This window comes from Callorhinus ursinus, unplaced genomic scaffold (genome assembly GCF_003265705.2).
Source record: "Callorhinus ursinus isolate GAN/ISIS: 27379988/994484 unplaced genomic scaffold, GSC_fseal_2.0 scaffold10, whole genome shotgun sequence".
NCBI classification, from domain to species: Eukaryota; Metazoa; Chordata; class Mammalia; order Carnivora; family Otariidae; genus Callorhinus; species Callorhinus ursinus.
The window spans coordinates 72,804,818-72,818,612 of record NW_027397072.1 but is presented as its reverse complement, the minus strand read 5'-3'; the positions used below and the strand labels follow the sequence as shown (position 1 = coordinate 72,818,612).

The window sequence follows — 13,795 nt, the reverse complement described above, 5'->3', positions numbered from 1 at the left end:
CCAGCCTTTTAGCGGTGGAAAGGGCAGCAGGTGAAAGGCACGGAGAGGAAAGACGCGCGCGGGGCGCGCCGCTCACCTATGGTCGATACCACGGTGCCCACGAAGTAGAAGGCGCCGGGGAAGTCCCAGCGCGGGCGCAGCGCGTCTGCTCGGACGCCGGCGGCCAGCGCGGCCTCGTAGTGCCGGAGGAAGGCGCGCAGCTCCGGCTCGGCCACGCCGTGCGCTGCGCTGAAGTTGCGCAGCGTGGCGCCCCAGCGCGCCCGCGCCTCTGCCTCGCCGGGGCTCTCCAGCGCAGAGAAGACTGTGGCGCCCGCCACCAGGTAGAGGCCGATGAGCGCCGCCAGCAGCACGAAGCGACCCGTGTCCTCGTTGAGGTGCGAGCGGCGGCAGCAGCAGCAGCAGCAGGAGGGGCGCGGCAGGCGGCGGCGGCAGCGGCGGGGCGGGGGCCGGGGGCTGCGGGAGGACATGGTCCGGAGCTCAGCCCCGGGGCCGGCGCGGCGCTCGGGGCCCGGGCCGCGACATCCCCCCCGCGGGAGCAGAAGCGTGAGGATGATGGCCAGGGGTCGGGGGCCGCCGCGGAGCCCCTTGCCGCCTCCCCCAGAGCCCGGACGGCGGGGCGCCTCGCCCCCGCCTCCTCGGCACTCAGGCCGCACACGGGTCCCGCGGCCCTTCGGGCGCCCGGGCTGGGACGCTCCTCTCCGCGCCCCGACGCCTCGCTGGCTTCCGCGGCTCCTCACCCGCCACCCTCGGGCGCAGGGGTCTGAAGCTAGGCCCCTGCCGCCCTGTGGCCGGCGTCCGCGGGGCCCCGGGCCTCATACTCCTCTCCAGACAGGCCGCGGGCTGCGGGCGGGGCGGGGTGGGGAACCCGGGAGCCTAAGACTGGGACGCCGCAGCAGGGCACGAAGAAAGCCCCCGGGGGCGTCCCATGGGGCGTTCCCCTCTCGGCGGCTCCCAGGCGCAGCCTGCGCGGGCAGTCAGCTCCCACCCCCGGGGCCTGAGCTGGCGGCGTCGGCTTCGGAGCCTCAGAACAGAGCCGAGTCCCGGGAAGCGCTCCCTTTCCAGCTCCAGGCGTAGAGCCGCCCGGCTCGGAGAGGCGGAGTCACCGGCGCCCGGGGCGGGGTGTTGGGGGGGAGATAAGGCTGGAAGGAAAGGGGTGGGGAGTTGGGCTGATGCGACGCCTCCCGGTCGTTCTGGCCGCACTAAATACGGGGCACCGAAGCAGGTGTCAGGACTGCGGTGCTGGCTGCTCCCCTGACGGGGAACCCTGTCCGGCCCCTCCCTGAGCTTCGGCTTCGGAATCCCTTTCTTATCTCCAAGCTGCCGCCAAACTTTGCTCAACTTGACAGTGCCCTGCGGTCTTCGGGGTTGGGGGCCACACGACGCGAATCTTCCAACACCCTGCTCTCGGGCTGCAGTCCGAAGTTTAAGTTCCCTCTTGCTCGCTTCTTCTTGGATCCTTCCGCAGTGCTAGGTCTCTGAGGGTTCCTTTGGGGAAATGATCCCGCGCCTGGGAAGGAATGGGGGTGGGGTCACTCGGCTCCGGGCGACCTGGGAATGAGGGCGTCTCCTCCCCTCCCGACCGAGCGGGCGGCCGGCGTCAGCACCGCGGACAGCGCGTCGGTGCCGCAGCTCGGGGGCGGGCGGCGCTAGGGCTGCGGGGGCCTGCAGCGCGGGGCGAGGCCCATCACCCTGATGCGCGTTGCTCCCCAAACCCTGTTTCCCTTTCTCCTTCTCCTATCGCCCCCCTCCCCCAGTCGGCGGCAGGTACAGTTGCTGAGCAGCGTGCTGACAGGGCGAGGACGCTGCGGAACAGAGACAGGGGAGGAGTCAAGTGCTAGTAGGGGATTGAGGTGCCACCGGAGGAGGAGGCGTCCAGACCCACCCTGCTGCTGGGTCTTCTTTCGCCGCCCCAGCTCCCTGACTTCTCCAGCCCGCGGTGGGGAAGCCTGGATAGGAACCTGGCTGTGGCAGGGTGGGTAGAAGAGGTGCAGGGGAAGCTCCCTAGCAGGCTCGCTCCCCCGAGGCCGGCGTGGGGCGCGGAGGAAAGGGTGTGCTTTTGAGAGCGGCGGGGGCGGGAAGTCGTCGTCCCCTAGTCCCGCCGCGACCGGGAAACAGCGGGTGCTCGGCGCTACCGCGGGAGCTTCTCCGCGGAACACAGTCCCGGCTTCACCTGGGTCACAAAGTTCTGTGGCGAGTGAGGAACACCCTCGGTACGGAGGGACGGAAAAACATCCTCTTCGGGAAGCCAGCCCCTTCTCTGTCTGCCACCTTCCCATGATGATGATGAGACTACGCAGATAACAGAAAACAAAAACAATAATGGTGACTGTGTTTAGACACGCTAGGTGGGTGAACTGTGGCAAAATGTAGAGCTATCTCCCCACCCATTTCCCAGCCTGTCTGGCCTCCACACCAGAACACAGTCAAGCTAAGGTCAACCCAAAGTGGCGGCAGCATCGTCAGTCCCCTTAAGGGTCGGGGTGCTCAAAGTGGTTCCTGAAAGAGCCTCCGCTACTCACTGAGCATTTCCCAGCTTAGAAACTAGGTACCTCTGAGCCCATGCCACCATATGGAGACTGGGATGGGGTAGGGTAGGGTGGGGTGGGGTGGGAGCAGGAGAGCTGTTAGAAAGCTAAAAGGCATCTGACTTGGGGCATTGGTTTTCTTAAACCAGGCACATTGGAGACTTGGATCTTCCTAGAAATGCTGTTCCAGTTTGTAGATAGAGCCAACTGCACTCCCCCATGCGTTAGGGTGGGACAGATGAGAAGAGACTCCACCACCATAGTCAGAACTAGGATTTCTGGCTGTGAGTGGCATGTGTCAAGTTCTGCAGTGATCTTCTTAGAAAGGGGCAGGGGAATCTTTGCATGAGGGGGAGAATATCTCATTCATCCTGGGAGCTTTATTTATTTATTTTTTAAGATTTTATTTATTCATGAGAGACAGAGAGAGAGGGAGAGAGGGAGAGGGAGAAGCAGGCTCCCCTCTGAGCAGGGAGCCCCATGCGGGACCCGATCCCAGGACCCTGGGATCATGACCTGAGCTGAAGGCAGACGCTTAACCATCTGAGCCACCCAGGCGCCCTTTACTGGGAGCTTTAAACAAACACAAATTATTGCCATTGCACACTATTGCTATTATTTGCAAAATGCACTTCAATTATTCTCTTTCCAAGTCTTTGCCTCTCTTAGGCTTTATAAAAGTGCCGTTTCCCCAACTTCTTCTCTCTTCCCTGCGATACCCCCATCTCTACGAGTTCCTGCAGTCAGGGAGGACAGCCCAGCCATGGACCTTTGGAGCTGGATTCCACTTGACTGGTCAGCCCTGACAGAAACCCTGAGAAGTGTCATTCCAGGAGTTGGCACTGGAAGCCTCCAGATGCAGCTGAAGGGAATTGCCAGACCTCTCAGTGGCTTTCTTTGCCCAGACTCCCAGGGCAGGGACAGAGTGCTTTGCTGCAGTGTTCTGTGCCTCTGGACCACTTCCTTGCCCGGTTGGCAGAGGGCCTGCCTTGTCCTCCAGCTTGTTATTCTAGGTTGATTAGCAGCAATCCCCTGGCATCAATCTCAACTCTGAATGATCTAATCAATTTATATAATAGGAAAATGATGAGTTCCCTGCACATAGGCACGGGGTCCTTTGGGGGACCAGTCCCACAATGAATGCCACTTTTGCCCACTGAATCAATATTTAAATCACTGATTTCCAGCTGGCTATCCTCAAAGCCTTTACCTTGGCCCTGAATTGCTGCAGGAGCCTCCTAGGGATGAAGCCTTGCTATCTCAGATGTCTCCCTTTTTAGCTCCATCCTGCTTGCATCTGCCAGTCATTGCTGTGATCATGCCATTTGATCTGATCATGTGACTAATGTCCCTAGATCACAGTCTTACCTGGCTCCCCCAAAACTATAAAAATTTAGTCTTTAAACCCTGGGGGCTGCCATTCAAAGCCCTTGCTGATGTGATTCCCAGCAAATCATTCCAGCTTCACCTTCTGCTATGTCCTGCTTATCCCCCGAGTACTCTGTGCTCAGCCCAGTCATCAGGCCTTTGCTTGTGCTATGGCCCCTGCTGGAGTGCCATCTTCTTTCTCTTTCTCTCCAGCTCTTCAAATATACAGCTCAATTGAAGTTAAAACTTTTTTCCAGAAGACTTTTCCTTTGTAGGATATTTTGACCCAATCACTTTGATGCCATCATTTCAATCCTAAGATCATTTGATTCCGCTTTGTCCTTGAGAACTTCAGATAAGACACCTGAGCAGGTACAGGTCTTCCCTTTTTCTGTACCTCTCTGTCTTTTATAAAAGAAAACACGATGGCAAGAGCATTAACCAGGAAAATTAGGGAAGGTCAAATGCACCCAATTGGCAATTCTACCCCTACCCATATACCCAAGATTAATGGAAAGATATAGCCCCACAAAAGCTTGTCCATGAATGTTCATAGCAGCATTTACCAATAATAGCCAAAAAGTGGAAACAACCCATCAAGTTCATAAGTGTCCATCAACTTATGAATGATAAATACAATGGGATATATCCATACAATGACATATTCAACAATAAAAAAGAATGGAGTACTGACACATGCTACAACATGAATGAATCTTGAAATATCACACTAAGTGAAAGAAGCCAGCCACAAAAGATGACCTATTGGATGATTTCATCTGTAAGAAATATCCAGAATAGGAAAATCCACAAAGATAGAAGTAATTTAGTGGTTGCTTTGGGCTGAGGAATTGAGGAGGAATAGGAGTGACCACTAATGGGTATGGAAGTTTCTTTGGAGGTGATAAAAATATTCCAAAATTGTGGCAATGGTTACACAGTTCTGCAAATATACTAAAAAGCACCAAATTGTACATTTTAAATTAATGAATTGTATGATATATGAATTACATCTCAATAAATCTATTAAAAATACAACTAGTTGATCAATTGCTTTATTGAAAAAAAATAGAAGTAGAAAAGAATTGATCCCAGGGAAAATGATTTCTTTAAAATAGGAAAAATTGTGGAAAGTTTAGCTGCACTAGAGAGAAAATTGATTATGAAATTAACTTGAATAAAATAAGTTTGCTCCAGAAAGTACTTTCTCTTAAAAATTAATCTCCGTTGGTAAAATTCTCATGAAAAATTCTGCATTCCAAGTAACAAATTCAGAATTTCCTGGGTGCCTCCAAACCTCTTTGATCTTCCTGATCTCAGAACCCCTCTATTATTTATTATTCATTCGCAATTAGTTGTGTAACAAGATATAAATAAAGTCCTGGTCTGGAGAAGCTAATCATCTCTATCATGTGAAGGGTCACTTGAGTTGTATAATTGCAGAAACCCTTCTCCCCTCATTCTCCTGGAATTAGGAAAAAGGAAGACCTTTTATGTTTTATGTGATCTGGCAAAAATTTCCTCACACCATGTTTTACAGAGCTGGTGGCTGAGGAGGACCAAACCGATTCCAACCAGGACCTTCTGGGATGGAAAGGAAAGATGTCTGATTTGTCTTTCCTGAATTTGAGGTCAGAGAGGCTTGTTGAGGAAGGGTGCAGAGGGCAGTGGCTAACCACAGCCCAGGAGCTGGGAGAAAGGCCCTTTGAAATGAAATTATTCTGAGGATGAGGAGTCGGATTGGAAGCTAGGCTCAGACAAGTGTCTAAATGCTTTGGTAGCAGAGGATGTAACCGATGCCACATGTCCCATAGGCACATCTCCCTAGCCCTCTGTGGGATCTGAAGACCAGAGCTGGTTGAGCCTGGGCTTGTGACCTGAGAGGAGAGTATCCTTGGTGCCCAAGGTGGCACCTCATGGTAAAGTGCGTCTGAGCAGTGATAGATAAGCAATGCTGCAGATAGTACAGAGGTGCTTACAATAACAGGGTCGATCATGCTCCTTTTCTTTCCAATTTGCATTTGGAGGAGGGGGTTCCTTTTGGACTGAACAAGCCTCTATTTTCTTACTGATCCTCTGTCTAGATTTTCTATCCATTATCAAATGTGGGTGTTTAGAGGCCCCTGGGTGGCTCAGTCAGTTAAGAGTCTGCCTTCGGCTCAGGTCGTGATCTCAGGGTTCTCTGCTCAGCAGGGCGTCTGCTTCTCCTTCTCCCTCTGTGCCCCCCACTCATGTTCTCTCTCTCTCTCTCTCTCAAATAAATAAATAAATAAATAAGTGGGTATTTAAGTCTTCAACTATTATCATTAAACTCATTTCTCCCTTCAAATCTGTCAGTGTTTGTTTCATATGTTTTGGGGCTCTGTTATTTGGTGCATATGTGTTTATAATTATTATAGCTTCTTAATAGATTTACCTTTTTTTCAATATACAATGTCCTCTTTTGGTCTAGTGTAACAATTTTTAATTTAAAGTCTATTTTGGGATGCCTGGGGGTCTCAGTCCATTAAGTATCTTCCTTTGGCTCAGGTCATGATCCCAGGATCCTGGGACTAAGTCCCGCAAGGGGCTCCTTGCTCAGCAGGGAGCCTGCTTTTCCCTCAGCCTGCCGCTCCCCCTGCTTGTGCACTCACATGTACTCTCTCTCTCTGATAAATAAATACATAAAATCTTTAAAAAAATTAAAGTCTTTTTTGTCTGAAGAAGACATCCAAATGGCCAAAAGACACATGAAAAAATGCTCCACATCACTTGGCATTGGGGAAATACAAATCGAAACCACAATGAGATAACACCTCACACCAGTCAGAATGGCTAAAATTAACAAGTCAGATGTTGGCGAGGATGCAGAGAAAGGGGAACCCTCCTACACTGTTGGTGGGACTGCAAGCTGGTGCAGCCATTCTGGAAAACAGTATGGAGGTTCCTCAGATAGTTGAAAATAGAGCTACCCTACTACCTAGCAATTGCACTACTGGGTATTTACCCCAAAGATACAAATGTAATGATCTGAAGGGGCACCTGCACCCCAATGTTTATAGCAGCAATGTCCACAATAGCCAAACTATGGAAAGAGCCCAACTGTCTAGCAATAGATGAATGGATAAAGAAGATGTGGTATATATATATGTATATATACATATATATATATATGTATATATACATATATATATATATATATACACAATAGAATATTATGCAGCCATCAAAAAATGAAATCTTGCCATTTGCAATGATGTGCATGGAACTAGAGGGCATTATGCTAAGCAAAATAAGTCAATCAGAGAAAGACAATTATCATATGATCTCCCTGATATGTGGAATTAAAACAAAACAGAGGATCATGGGGGAAGAGAGGGAAAAAAAAAAACAAGACAAAAACCAGAGCTGGAGATGAACCATAAGAGACTCTTTTTTTTTTTTAAAGATTTATTTATTTATTTTATTTGACCGATAGAGAGAGAGAGAGAGAGAGAGAGAAAGCACAAGTAGTCAGAGTGGCTGGCAGAGGGAGAGGGAGAGGATGAAGCAGACTCCCAGCTGAGCAGGGAGCCTGATACAGGACTTGATCGCAGGACACTGGGATCATGACCTGAGCCGAAGGCAGAGGCTTAACCACCTGGGCCACCCAGGCGCCCCAAGAGATTCTTAATCATAGGAAACAAACTGGGCGCCTGGGTGGCTCAGATGGTTAGGCGTCTGCCTTCGGCTCAGGTCATGATCCCAGGGTCCTGGGATGGAGTCCCGCATCGGGCTCCCTGCTAGGTGGGGAGCCTGCTTCTCCCTCTGCCTCTGCCTCTCTCTCTCTCTGACTCTCATGAATAAATAAATAAAACATTTAAAAAAATGTTTAAAGAAATCATAAGAAACAAACTGAGGGTTGCTGGAGGCAAGGAGGGATGGAGGGATGGGGAAACTGGATAATGGACATTAAGGAGGGCACGTGATGTAATGAGCACTGGGTATTATATAAGACTGATGAGTCACAGGCCTGTACCTCTGAAACCAATAATACATTATATGTTAATTGAATTTAAATAAAAAATGTTTTTAAAAAAATAAAGTCTATTTTGTCTGGAGTATAGCCACTCCAACTCTCTTTTTGTTACTATTTACATAGAATGTCTTTTTCTACCCATTTACTTTCATTTTTTAAAAAAATTAAAAAATTTTTGAAAGAGAGTATACACAAGTGGGGGAAGGAGCAGAGGGAGAGGGAGATAAATCCTCAAGCAGACTCCCCACTGAGAGCAGAACCTGACGTGGGACTCAATCCCAGTACTCTGAGATCAGGACCTGAGCTGAAACCAAGGGTCAGATGCTTAATCTACTGAGCCACTCAGGCACCTCATCACCCATTTACTTTCAATCTATTTGTGTCTTTGGATCTTATGTGAGTCTCTTGTAGATAATATATAGTTGGTACATGAGATTCCTAATTGAACTTGTTAAGAATGCCTATGATTTGGGCGCCTGGGTGGCTCAGTCTTTAAGCGTCTGCCCTTGGTTCAGGTCATGGTCCCAGGGTCCTGGGATTGAGCCCTGCATCCAGCTTCCTACTCGGTGGGAAGCCTGCTTCTCCCTCTCCCACTCCCCCTGCTTGTGTTCCTACTCTTGCTGTGTCTCTCTCTGTCAAAAAAAAAAAAAAAAAGAATGCCTGTGATTGTTCAGCTGCTTCCTGGTATATTCCCAAATAATCAATGAATAGACATTTACTGAGAGCCTATCAAGTACAAAACAATGTGATGTAAGTGTCTGTGTGTATGTGCATGTGTGTGCACGTGTGTGCATGTGCTGGGCTCTGCTGTCCCTTCAAGAGCTTAAAGCCTGGCTCAGGAGTCAGGATACACATATATGAAGCAGTATGGACCATGACACAGCAGGTACAGGTAGGAGCTGACTGTTTGGTACTCATCATAGATGAGAGAAAGGAGCCTGTGGTGAGGACCACAGGAGTCAGAAGAAGCTTTGGGTAGCAGGCAGAATGGCGTCTGGTCCTGAAGGATGGGTAGAATTCAGATGGACTGGAAGAAAGGGAACATCCCAGTCAGGAGAGTGGATCTGAGTGCTACTGTGGAAGCAGGAAAGAGCATATTGTGTTTAAGGAACTGTGGCAAGCAGAGAGGAAAGTTCCTCTGTCTTTTACAATCCATGACTCCATTGGCTGGCCTGTCATCCTTTTAATACCCCTTGAGTGCATGCAATAACTGGCCTGTGAAACCCAACGGGGAGTGTTTTCCTTCCAGGATGAGTGTCAGATATCGAATATAGGTGGATTCATGAAGCCAATTTTATGGCAAACTTTTAGTTTCCCCATAGACACACCACATTGAGGGGACTGTGGCTCAAGTTGTATCTGCAGAGGAAAAGAGGGACAAATGAGGAATGTATTAGGTATAGAGCCACAGGCTCTAGTGTTTAGACCTCCCCGGGCTCCAGTTTCCATATCTGTCTTTGCAAAGAGTGTACAGTCTTCTTCTTTTTTAAATTTATTTTAGAGAGAGAGAGAGCACAAGCAAGGAGGGGCAGAGGGAGAAGGAGAGAGAAACTCACAAACAACCTTCAGGCTCAATGTGGAATGGATGAACGGCTCAGTCTCACCACCCTGAGATCATGACCTGAGCCTAAGTCCAGAGTTGGATGCTTAACTCAGTGAGCCACCCAGGCACCCCTGTACTGTCATCTTTATGTCAGCATGATGCTCAAGGATTAATGAAGCCACTGATGCCTGTCTGGTTATAAGGAGCTTGGAAAGGAAGCCCAGAATCCTAGAGTGAGGAGTTGCCATGAGGCCACTGGGGACCACTCCTTGCCACCTAATTCTCTTGTCCATCCAGAAATCTATGGGTTCCTTGTCTAAACATCTCTATGAGCCCTCTCTTCCAATGCCAAATCACTTCTTAATTTTTAAATGTCTATTTCAACTTTTATTTTAAAATCTGACCCAGATTTCTTGTCCTGTGGGTAAGATCATACGTGTACTGATTTGTCCCAAGTGGACTTTGACATAAGTTTTTAAAGACTGTATAAACAGGCCAAGTTTGGACCGCCAGGGCTGGTGCGTACCACGGGTTCCCGGGCGGCTCGCCTCTGCTCTCCTGGGCTCTGGGATGATCCGCCAGAAGACGCTCTATTCCTTCTCCCTGAGCATGGCAGGGAAGCGACGTCCCAGCAGTCTGGAGCCGGCCCACCCGCGGACCGGCCTGGCGGCGGTAGCTAGCCCCTCCAAGACCGTCCAGACCGGGCAGGAGGACCCCAGCACACTGCCCTCCTCGCGGCTGAGCCCCGCCGTGTTGGTCCACATCCGGAGGAATAAGGTGGCCCTGCTCAGACTTGCCGCGCGCAACATGCCCGTGGGTTTCGGTGAGAGTTGGCAGACGAGGCTCAGCGCAGCATTTGGGAAACCGTATTTCATCAAGCTAATTGGATTTGTTGCTGAAGAAAGAAAACATTACACTGTTTATCCACCCCCACACCGAGTCTTCACGTGGATCCAAATGTGTGCCCTAAGACATGTGAAGGTTGTCATCCTGGGTCAGGATCCATTTCATGGACCCAACCAAGCCCATGCACTCTGCTTTAGTGTTCGAAGACCCGTTCCACCACCGCCCAGTCTGGAAAACATTTATAAAGAGCTGTCCACAGACATAGATGGTTTCATTCATCCTGGTCATTTATCCGGGTGGGCCAAGCAAGGTGTTCTCTTACTCAACGCTGTCCTCACAGTCCGGGCACATCAGGCTAATTCTCATAAGGAGAGAGGATGGGAGCAATTTACTGATGCGGTTGTGTCCTGGCTAAGTCAGAACTCTAGTGGCCTTGTCTTCTTGCTCTGGGGCTCTTATGCTCAGAAGGAAGGAAGTGCCATCGATAGGAAAAGCCACCACGTGCTCCAGGCTGCACAGCCATCCCGGCTGTCAGGGTACAGAGGGTTCTTGGGATGTAGACATTCTCTAAGGCTGTCGGGGTACAGAGGGTTCTTGGGATGTAGACATTCTCTAAGGCTGTTGGGGTACAGAGGGTTCTTGGGATGTAGACATTCTCTAAGGCTGTCGGGGTGCAGAGGGTTCTTGGGATGTAGACATTCTCTAAGGCTGTCGGGGTACAGAGCGTTCTTGGGATGTAGACATTCTCTAAGGCTGTCGAGGTACAGAGGGTTCTTGGAATGTAGACATTTCTCTAAAACCAATGAGCTACAGCAGAAGTCTGGCAAGGAGGCCATCAACTGGAAGGATCTGTGACCCTGAGCAGAAGGGCTGTCTCTGGGCAGTTTTCTAGAAGCTGCTATAGAAGCATTTGCCAGGAGTGGCAGCTTGATCCAGACAGAACCAGCGAAGGCTCTACCCTGGGACCAAATGACTGTCTTTGCAACATGGCTCTGGCCTAAAACTTGAGGTCACAGTATCTGGGAGAGAGTGGAGGTCAAATACACCTGAGACTTCTTCTGTCACCTTTATGGTAAAAGGGGACAGGGGACAGAAGCACCTCTTTGGTATAGCCAGCTGCTACTTGTTTTTTACCTGGCAAGTTAGACTTGAGGTTGTAAGGTGTCAGGTATGTTTATCTAGAAAGCCCCCCCCCTTTGCCCCACCTGGCATTCCAGTTCTTGGCCAAGTACACTGCTCCCTCCATCCTTCCCCGAGCCCTCAGGCCCCTCCTTGAAGGAAACAGCAGGACAGTTTGCAAGTGCCCAGAAATTTAGGGATGAAAATTCCTGAGGACTGATCCTCTGTGTGAGCCTTCACAGACAGGCAGAGGGAAGTGAGCTTGAGCTGGTTTTTACAGTTATCCTGTGGGTGTCCCTAGGAATGAACAGTAGAAGTTGAACTGGAAGAAAGAGAAAGGGACATTTTTTTAATTTTATTTTTTTTAAGCAAGGAAATGCTTTTCTCCTAGGTGTATCCTGAGTTGGAGTTTTTAACGCAGCAGACTGCCAAAGGCTGTTTTTTATGGACTGAAATCGCATGGGATTTTTTTTTCCTGCAACACTGGTGAATTTTGCTGTTTTAAAAATACTTACGCAGATGTGTGTGTATATATATCTCTGTGTGGGGGGGGGAGAGAGAGTAATCCTTTGTTGGGGAGTAATTTTTGTTAGGTCTGCACCTTCATCCTAGATCCTATTAGAGATGCTGTTGATGTGTAGACATATAGACCAATGGAACAGACTAGAGAAACCAGATATGGACCCTCAACTCTATGTCAAATAATCTTTGACAAAGCAGGACAAGACATGCAATGGAAAAAAGACAGTCTCTTCAATAAATGGTGCTGGGAAAATTGGACAGCCACATGCAGAAGAATGAAACTCGACCATTCTCTAACACCATTCACAAAGATAAACTCAAAGTGGATGAAAGACCTCAATGTGAGACAGGAATCCATCAAAATCCTAGAGGAGAACATAGGCAGTAACCTCTTTGACATCACCCACAGCAAGTTCTTTCAAGATACATCTCCAAAAGCTAGTGAAACAAAAGCAAAAATGAACTTTTGGGACTTCATCAAGATAAAAAACTTCTGCACAGCAAAGGAAACAGTCAACAAAGCAAAGAGGCAACCCACAGAATGAGAGAAGATATTTGCAAATGACACTACAGATAAAGGGCTGGTATCCAAGATCTATAAAGAACTGCTCAAACTCAACACCCAAAAAACAAATAATCAAGTCAAAAAGTGGGCAGAGGATATGAAAAGACACTTCTCTCAGGAAGACATACAAATGGCTAACAGACACATGAAAAAATGTTCATCGTCACTAGCCATCAGGGAAATTCAAATCAAAATCACATTGAGATACCACCTTACACCAGTTAGAATGGCAAAAATGGACAGGGAAAGAAACAACAAATGTTGGAGAGGTTGTGGAGAAAGGGGAACCCTCTTACACTGTTGGTGGGAATGCAAGTTGGTACAGCCATTTTGGAAAACTGTGGAGGTGCCTCAAAAATTTAAAAATAGAGCTACCCTATGACCCAGCAATTGCACTCCTGGATATTTACCCCAAGGACACAGATGTAGTGAAAAGAAGGGCCATATGCACCGCAACATTCCTAGCAGCAATGTCCGCAATAGCCAAACTGTGGAAAGAGCCGGAATGCCCTTCAACAGACGAATGGATGAAGAAGATGTGGTCCATATATACAATGGAATCTTACTCAGCCATCAGAAAGGATGACTACCCAACTTCTACAGCAACATGGATGGGACTAGAGGAGATGATGCTAAGTGAAATAAGTCAAGCAGAGAAAGTCAATTATCATATGGTTTCACTTATTTGTGGAACATAAGGAACAGCCTGGAGGACATTAGGAGAAGGAAGGGAAAAATGAAGGGGGGGAAATTGGAGGGAGAGATGAACCATGAGAGACTATGGACTCTGAGAAACAAACAGGGTTTTAGAGGGGAGGGGGGAGGGAGGAGTTGTTAGCCCGATGATGGGTATTAAGGAGGGCATGTACTACATGGAGCACTGGGTGTTATACGAAAACAATGGATCGTGGATCACCACATCAAAAACTAATGATGGGGCGCCTGGGTGGCTCAGTCATTAAGCATCTGCCTTCGGCTCAGGTCGTGATCCCAGGGTCCTGGGATCGAGTCCCACATCGGGCTTCCTGCTCAGCGGGAAGCCTGCTTCTCCCTCTCCCACTCCCCCTGCTTGTGTTCCCTCTCTCGCTGTGTCTTTCTCTCTGTCGAATAAATAAATAAAATCTTAAAAAAAAAAACAAACTAATGATGTATTGTATGGTGACTAACATAACATAATAAAATTAAAAAAAAAGAGAGATGCTGTTGATGTGTTAGCCAGGGAAAGAGTTAACCCCAAGTGAGTTTGGGAATAAAAGATTGTTGGTTTAAAAAAAAAAAAAGACTTGTATAAATACTGTGTGACTAACAGA

At 48.9% G+C, this 13,795-nt stretch overlaps 2 protein-coding genes across 2 annotated transcripts in view; one reads left to right on the top strand and one right to left on the bottom strand.

Moving 5' to 3' along the window:
• The window catches only part of KCNK12 (potassium two pore domain channel subfamily K member 12), a 53,654-nt gene extending 51,634 nt beyond the window's left edge, over positions 1–2,020 (bottom strand). The window contains exons 1-2 of the mRNA XM_025868776.2: positions 1,883–2,020; positions 77–1,507 (exon numbers count right to left, since the gene is read on the bottom strand). Of these exons, the coding sequence (XP_025724561.1) occupies positions 77–467 (391 nt within the window). The 5' untranslated portion in view covers positions 468–1,507; positions 1,883–2,020. The remainder of the gene's footprint in view (positions 1–76; positions 1,508–1,882) is intronic.
• Positions 2,021–10,003: 7,983 nt separating this feature from the next.
• Positions 10,004–11,134, top strand: LOC112821515 (uracil-DNA glycosylase-like). The gene is made up of 2 exons (XM_025868779.1): positions 10,004–10,815; positions 11,041–11,134. The coding sequence occupies exons 1-2, from the start codon at positions 10,004–10,006 to the stop codon at positions 11,132–11,134; spliced, it is 906 nt and encodes a 301-aa protein (XP_025724564.1).
• The last annotated feature ends 2,661 nt before the right edge of the window (positions 11,135–13,795 follow it).